Source organism: Belonocnema kinseyi, chromosome 2 (genome assembly GCF_010883055.1).
Source record: "Belonocnema kinseyi isolate 2016_QV_RU_SX_M_011 chromosome 2, B_treatae_v1, whole genome shotgun sequence".
NCBI lineage: Eukaryota > Metazoa > Arthropoda > Insecta > Hymenoptera > Cynipidae > Belonocnema > Belonocnema kinseyi.
In genome coordinates, this window is record NC_046658.1 from 2,311,023 (window position 1) to 2,318,795 (window position 7,773).

The 7,773-nt window shown below is 37.5% G+C and overlaps 1 protein-coding gene across 3 annotated transcripts in view; it reads left to right on the forward strand.

Annotated features, from left to right (window-relative positions):
• The window catches only part of LOC117167432 (ferritin subunit), a 94,985-nt gene that overhangs the window by 37,646 nt on the left and 49,566 nt on the right, over window positions 1–7,773 (forward strand). For all 3 annotated transcript variants that reach the window (XM_033352359.1, XM_033352360.1, XM_033352358.1), the window contains exon 4: window positions 6,889–7,029. In XM_033352359.1, coding sequence (XP_033208250.1) covers window positions 6,889–7,029 — 141 coding nt within the window. The remainder of the gene's footprint in view (window positions 1–6,888; window positions 7,030–7,773) is intronic.

A 7,773-nucleotide genomic window follows, 5' to 3' on the forward strand; every position in this document is an offset into this window, starting at 1 on the left:
GGGTGACTGAACAAAATCTTTTTTCAGAAAAAATTGATTAAAAATTTTTTTTATTTATAGCTCCATCTAGTCTGAAAAGACGTTAAGGGAGTAATGTTGGGGAAAGGGTATACAATTTTAGATTGATCTAGAATTCCCGTATTATTTATTTGAGTAAGACGTTTGTTTCGCAACACTGCTCTGACCCAGGTTGCTAATCAATCTCTAGCGATCATCACAAGTGTAGAGCCCCACACAGTCATCGTGTGAGACTCTCCACTCGGGCTCATTAGTATCTGAGGTATTTTGTTTCAGGTGCCATTCATTCCAATGACACTCTTTTCATATATTATTTGTCGCCACATGTTTATTGGCATGTATAAGCCGCCTCCTCTTGTTATTCCAGGATTTTTTTTAGAACCACGAATTCTCTTCAACGATACCACTCAAATCTCTAAACAAGAGCTACTGAAAAACTTGTGGAAACTTTTTAATGAGCTCACCGCTGGCATCAACCTAATCCCTAAACCCCTTGACTGTATAAATCATATTGTCACAGTAGATAAGGTAGGAAATCTTGGCGTGCCTGACAAACTTCTCAAGCTTATAAACTTTCATATAATTGATCGCAAACACATTGTGGAATACAACGGCTACTCTTTATTTTTTTACTCCTACTTCAGGTGTACCACATGGCTCTGATTTTGGCCCTCTTTATTTATAATTTAATAATATTTTATCGATAATATCCAGGAATGTTTGGAACTACAAGAAAATATCAACATTTTTGTTAAATAGTGCGCCGAAAATTCACTGGATATTAATTTTACAAAATGTAAGGTAATGTTTTCCTCGCAGAGTTATCAATTTTTAATATAAAATAGACGGGTACGTTCTGGAGGTCAACTTTATACATGACATGAGCTTGAATATGGGTAATGCGTTGCGTTTTAACCTTCACATTGATTACTTACTCGAATAAATCAATATGGTGCTAGGATTTCCGGTAAAAGCCTGTCTTTCATTTAAAACCCTGACTGCATTGAATTTTCCATACTTTGCGCTAATTAAATCAAAACTTGAATATGGATCTGTGATGCGGTATCCTTCAGCCGAATACCTGATTGAATCAATTTATATATGGTGTAACCAGGTTTTCCAAATTTGTCTGTATTCTTACCGTTAACAACGACCTGACAGGAGATAGCCCAGGTTGGAACCCAGTTACAAAATGGCTACCACTTACCTCCTTCTTACCGCGACACCAACACCGGAGTAAACCGAGTTCATGGGTTACACTCTTTTGACCCACGAACAACCCATGGAGCTCGTTCATTGTTAATTTTTGTAATCAAAAGGCGCCAGATAGGGTTACCCTATCCAAGCCCCATTGATTCGGGTTCTTTCACGACTGCCAGATTGACAAGCCCACTGCTTAACACGAGACAGAAGAAGGAGTGGGGTCACGTGAATGAGAATTTTTTTTAAAGTTAATTTACACTGACACACTGGTTCTTAACAGTAACTTAAATACATGTTATTAATCAAACGAATTTAACAAAGAAAATAAACCTTCTTATATAATATTTAGTTTACATGAGCATTAATATGAGCTCATGAAGACAAACTTCCGGATACTTTTAATCAAACCCTCCCCATTACTACTTTAGAAATTTATAATAATACCGAGAAATCAAACAGACTATTTTAATATATTCCGGACAGAAACAGCAGATCGCACTTTCAGAGCGCTCCGCCACAATTTAAAATGGCCGCCCGAGACACCCGCGTTCTCACTACGTCGTCTGACGTCCAAATTCGCGTGCTCACATCAAAGGTTCTCCCGAGAGCTTCGCCTCAACTGGCTAACGTCGGACCTATAGTCGGGCGTGTCTCGCCCTTCGTGTGTCGAAGTGGTCTCGGATGGCGTCACTAACCATTGAACTTAAACTACCCGCGGTCACAGACGTCCTAGCGCGTGGACGTCGGGGGTCGAAACTGAGCACACTTCACAGTGATGTTATCGTTTATCGTTCACCTGACCACGCCGCCGCCAAGCCAAGAACACAAGTGTCAAGTTCGGTATTCCTCTCCACTTCCTCCCGTTCCTTTTTTCTCGTCCCTCAGCATTTCCGTGACGAGACTTTTCTTTCTCTTTTCATTGGCTCTTCTAGGAGCTTAACGACGTGGTGCTGCAGAGCTGGTTCGGTCTGCCGCGGGGGTCGGCCCTGTACTATTTATCGTTACCGGTAGTGGCGCTGCTGTATAGTGTCGATGGTGAAACATGCTGCTGGTTACGTTACCCCCCCCCCCCCCCCCCCCCCCCCTCACTTTGGTCGGCTAAAAGTAGTCGCCGGCTGAGGTTGCGTAAGGCCACTGCTGCCTTTCGTGACCAGCGTGGCACCACTGCGCCGTATCGGTTGCGTTCCATGCTCCCATTCTGCGTCTTTGGTGGTTGGCATGCTGTCGATTGTCCGTACCGCCTGCTCAATGTTTATGAAGTTTCAGTTCGTTGTTAAGCCTTGGCACCGACCCCATACCTTACGAACTACGATAATCTTGTCGCTAATTGAAACGGAGGCCCCTCTAGAATTGCGAGTAGTTATAGGACATAGGGGTAAAAAAAGTACAACCTAATCTAGTTCTTAATCGTCCTCTCTCCAAGTTCGGAGAATAGGTACGGCTTCGGCGAAACCACGGAAAGTTGCTTTACATCTTTTCCGTATTTTCAAAAACTTCGCTAAAATGTCAAAATAAGTTTTAAAAATTTTTGAATTGTAAAGTAAACAGAATATTTTTACCTCCTGGTGCAGATTACATGGAACTCTGCCTGGGTCTAAAGGATCACACCCTGCATTTACTTTAATACGTATATCCGAATTTTTATGCAAAGATCACTGATTCCACTCTTTTATATTCTTAATAATTCCCCTGAGGACCAGAATTCGAAAAAAGGGAATGGATTTAGGAAAAAATCAAGAAACCGCCAGGTCACAACTATCAGTTATTAAACCAAAAAATTTTAAAAACTTTAATAATAGTTATAATCACAAAAAATAGGAAGGGGCTTACCGCACGTGAAGTCCGCAAAGTATCCTAATGTACAAATTTTCATTTAAAAAATGCTCATACGACCATAGGATTTGCCGTTACACAAATTCTTATGCCTGTTCTTTGTTTACTTTGCCTCCTGATTCCCGAATCTTTCGAAACCGGGTGAATGCATTTTCCTCAAATTTTTCAAAAGCTGCTCTACGTCGGAAGGTTAGAGCAAGAGTGACAGGTCAAAATGTCAGCGGAACAAATGGATCTCTATATTTACAAATCCTTGGTTGTTAACCAATTAGAGCCGTCCCTGGGATCATATCGAAAGGTATCGCAGAGAATTTGAGTTCGCAGACTCGATAACTGCTTGTGACCTGTTGCACGTTGGTCTCGGTCTTCTTGATGATGGCGGCCTCTAGTTAGGTACAGGTGGGAAATGTTAAAAAATTTGAATATAATTTGGTAAAATCCTCTCCGATTACAGATTTGAATCTGTGAGAAAGTCTGAAAAGAATAAGAGAACAACAGAAAATAAATAAAATCATCCAATATAAGACCGTGAGTGTTTCCTGGTGGTGTTCTGAGATGGTAACCCTTACTCTATCGATTAGCGTGGTCAAAATGTAAGAATTTACAATTTCCTGGAATGAGGCAATTTAAAGCAATGAATAAGGAAAATATATACACCGTCGGCCAACTATTTGGGTAAGACATGTAATTTTCGAAGTTAATAGGCCGGTTGCAACCATAAGCAATCAACGCAGCCACCAAGAAACTCTTGATTCGGTAATAGGGTAAAACAATCCCAAAATAGAAGTAAAGATCATGCTATTGGCTCGAGGTTCCCTCAGAATTTGATGGACAGTGGATCATTGGCTAGCAAGTTATTACCTTACTGCTAGTGTTAATTCGCGTATAGCAGGTTCAGGAAAATAACAAGGGGTGAACTTCAGGCAACAAAATTTAATTGCGTTTAATTCTAAGCGTAATGATTCTTGGTTTTTTGCGAATTTTTGAATTAATGAAGGAAACAATAAAACACAAGAGAGTTCCATAGTCAAACTGAAGTGTTTAATGAAGTATAAATATATCTCGCTTGGTTCACTTAGGCTCGAGACAGATTAGTAGTCATAGGAATAGAAATTGGTCAATTATAAGCCGAGGGCGTTTAAAAAATGGACTAAGCGACATTAACGTAATTTGGTTACTGCATTTACTTCAGCTTTTGTTTTCCTTTAATTTAAATGGTCTTCTTAACGCGGACTTCCACCGAAAAAAATTATTCTGGAGCAGTGTTGAAAAATAGCATTTTTATGCACAGTATTGTGAACAGAGCTTTCCAAACTGGAAAGCTTTTCTGTCTTTCCTGGACGGCTTCTACTCGTGTCGTATACCGCGAGATCGCCCGTAGGGTTCCGCAGGTTATTCAGCCAACGAAGATTTCTATGGACGGTTATTACCTTGAAATGGAACCCTCTGAAATACTCTCTAAACTTCCGAATTCCCCACACGATGACCAGGCACTCCTGCTCGGTAACGGTATAATAGCTCACCGCCGTGGACAGTGTCCTACTGGCGAAAGCTACCATCCGTTCCTCGCACCCCTGTCTCTGGCTCAGAACCACGCCAAGCCTGAAAGCATTTTCATCAGTCTGTAGGTTTCACTATCATCGCAAATTCAGATATAAACCATCGGTACCAGGAGGCCATCTCTAGAAACCTCCGTAACTGTTTGCCCATTTTGGGAGCTCGGTAGAAACCAATCGGATCAATTTTGTCGGGGTCTACTTTAAGACCGTCTTTATTGACGACAAATCCGAGATACTTCACTTATTAACAGCAAAATTCGCTCTTATTTGGATTTATCGTCCCTCTCTATAAATCGCTGAAAGGTTGCAGGGGTTCCAGGGAGCCCGAATGGCTTTCATTTATATTCTAATAGTCCCGTTTTCGGAACGGTAAGTACCGTGTACGTTAGACTTTCTTTTTCTAACGAGATTTTATTAAAAGTAGCACTCAAGTCTAGTTTGGACATAGACCTTGCTTCTTTTAATTGTCGTAATATTTCTGTCATCTAGAGCAGAGGATAAGCGTACATAAAAAATACATAAAAAAGAGTAGATGCTTAAATACACCGGTGGGGTAACACTTCAGTGACAATGAATTAATACGAAGAGACTTTAATGTCTCATTATAGATACGGGGCCTTGTGCCCCGTTCTATCTTGAAAGTAAAAAAAAGAAATCTTCTCAAAAAGTAAATACGCCTATAAATAAAATGTGTATTGTATATTGTTTACATTTAGATATATAATCTTCGAATATAAATATTGTCCTTTAATTGTGCTGCTTATACTCTATGTGAAAAATTAAGAAATACCTAAATAAGACAATTATTGAAAAAATGATTTTAAAAAATTGTTAATAGTATTACGGAAAACTCTCCAATTTTTAGGATGCTATTTGAGAAGCAAAATTAATTCATTGATAATAGCAACTTTTATAGAAGAGCTCCATAAATGATTATTAAAAGCATGTGTATGCAAATGTTATGCTACTAAATTATTTCTGAAAAATAATCACAACTTTTTAATCCGCACATCTAAGAAATGTAAAGTTTTGTTTTGTGTATCAGTAGTCCAGTACATATAGATTTGTACACTTTTTATCTAATAAATTTGTTTCAGGTCTGTTGAAGATTTTTTACTTTTTTGGGTGTAAATGCCCGTTGAGGGTAGGCTTGATAGCCTGTATAATGCAATGTTTTTTTAATTTCTTCAAAACCTATTACGCACGTAATTTATATGGAATTTTATCAATTCAATCAAGGACTTGATAATGCAGGCTTGCGAAAAAGGGTCTTTGGGTTATGACTAAAATGGAGTTGAACCCCATGGGATATGTTCTTTGGACTATTTCTTCAAAATGTTGCACAACAACCTTACGCAATAGAATCTTTACATAAAGACTTAAATCAGAACTTATACTTTCCAGTTTGAAGGTATTATAACAGTTGCTAATGTAGAAATTATTTTTAATTACTGCTACAATTTGTTTCGAGTACAAAATGTGTCCGTATATTTTCCTTATTGTGAAATACGTGGTTGCGCAGAGTTCTCAAAACAAACAGTGACAGTAGACATCGTTTTTACATTAATAACGGTTATAACTGAAAAGTACAAGACATATACTTTAATTAAAGAACTTCTTGAAGGTTTCAGAACCTGGATGTTGGATGTCTGTATGTTGCGGTATAATGTTTCAAAAACAGCTGAAAACGCGTTTCGGGGCAGCTTGAAACCTATTTTTCTAAAAAAAAAGCCTAACGTTGTAGGCGAATTACGCAGCAAGATTCAGATTCAGCGCAAAAAATCTCGTAAAAAGTAACTCTTACATCTTGATTTTGCCTTATAAGTGTGATTTAGGAAAACTGCTTACTATCCACATTTTTGTAGTAATTTTCTAGTCGAAATTTATGAAAAATGTCTACATTACAAACTATAAAGAGTCTAAAGTTTTTCATATTATTACATTTTTAGGGACTGCTTATGATTTCTAGGCATATTTTTTCTATCATTTTAGTGTATACGATTTTTTCACATTTGAAGGTGGCCTAGCCGCCATAGGAACGTACTTGCCGTTATCCAACATATTAAAGAAGAGATCACACTTTTTGCACCAATTCGAGGTTTTTTGGGGCTATATCTATAAGTCAAAGAACTTTTTTTATTTAAGCCACTCTGGTCGTTAAAGTCCGAGGCTCAATGGGCGAGAATGACCGATCAGCAACTTCCGACGGTCTACCATATTTATTAGTCACTAATAATATTCAATTAGTAATCATAATTTATTTTTGTTTAAACAGAGACCAATACGAGAGGATTGGGGAAATGGTGTTGAAGCGCTTTCTGAAGCTCTTAATTTAGAAACTCAAGTTACGAAGAGCATTCAAGAAATTATTCGCATCTGCGAAACTCCGAAAACCAGTAGTTTCAACGATTATCACGTAAGTGCAAAAACATGCTGCAGTATCTCTAAATTAATTCTTATTCATGAATGTCGATATAATTGACGAATAAACTGTCAATACACATATCTTCAAAAAATTTATAGAAAACAAAATAATCTTTGTACTTGTTTAAAATGTAATAAATTTCACAAAATATTACAAATTTAAAGTTACTATACGGGATTTCAAATGATGTCTGGAGATTTCACAGGATTTAATAGTTTTTAGCAATTTCAAAAGAGTTCAAGGAACAATTTTCAATGATTTCTATAAGATTTTGGAAAATGTTCAAGAATTTTTAGGAAAATTTAAAGGCTTTTGACGATGAAAATGAATTTCTAAAAAATTCTTGACATTAAAGAATTTCAGAACATTGTCAATGATATTTGAAGAATTCGAAAAGTTTAAAGCGATTTTGAAGGAATTTTAAAGGATTCTGGCAATTTCAATTTCTTAACATTAAGGAATCCACACATTTTCTCATCCATTGCTATACTTCTAAAGGTTGATACCCTCCTCAGTATACAACATAAACTGACCACCTCGGAAAGTATTGAAACTTTGGTTGAGGAAAGGCATGCTTCTGGTAAAAGTAGAGATAACATTTCAGGCAACGAATGGAGACTGAGTTTGTGGATAACGAGATAGGTGAATGATTTTAAAAAAGGACAATTACGAGAAACAATCCACAATAAAGAAAAGAAAAAGGGATGTGAATGTAGAATAAAGAAATTAGGAGAA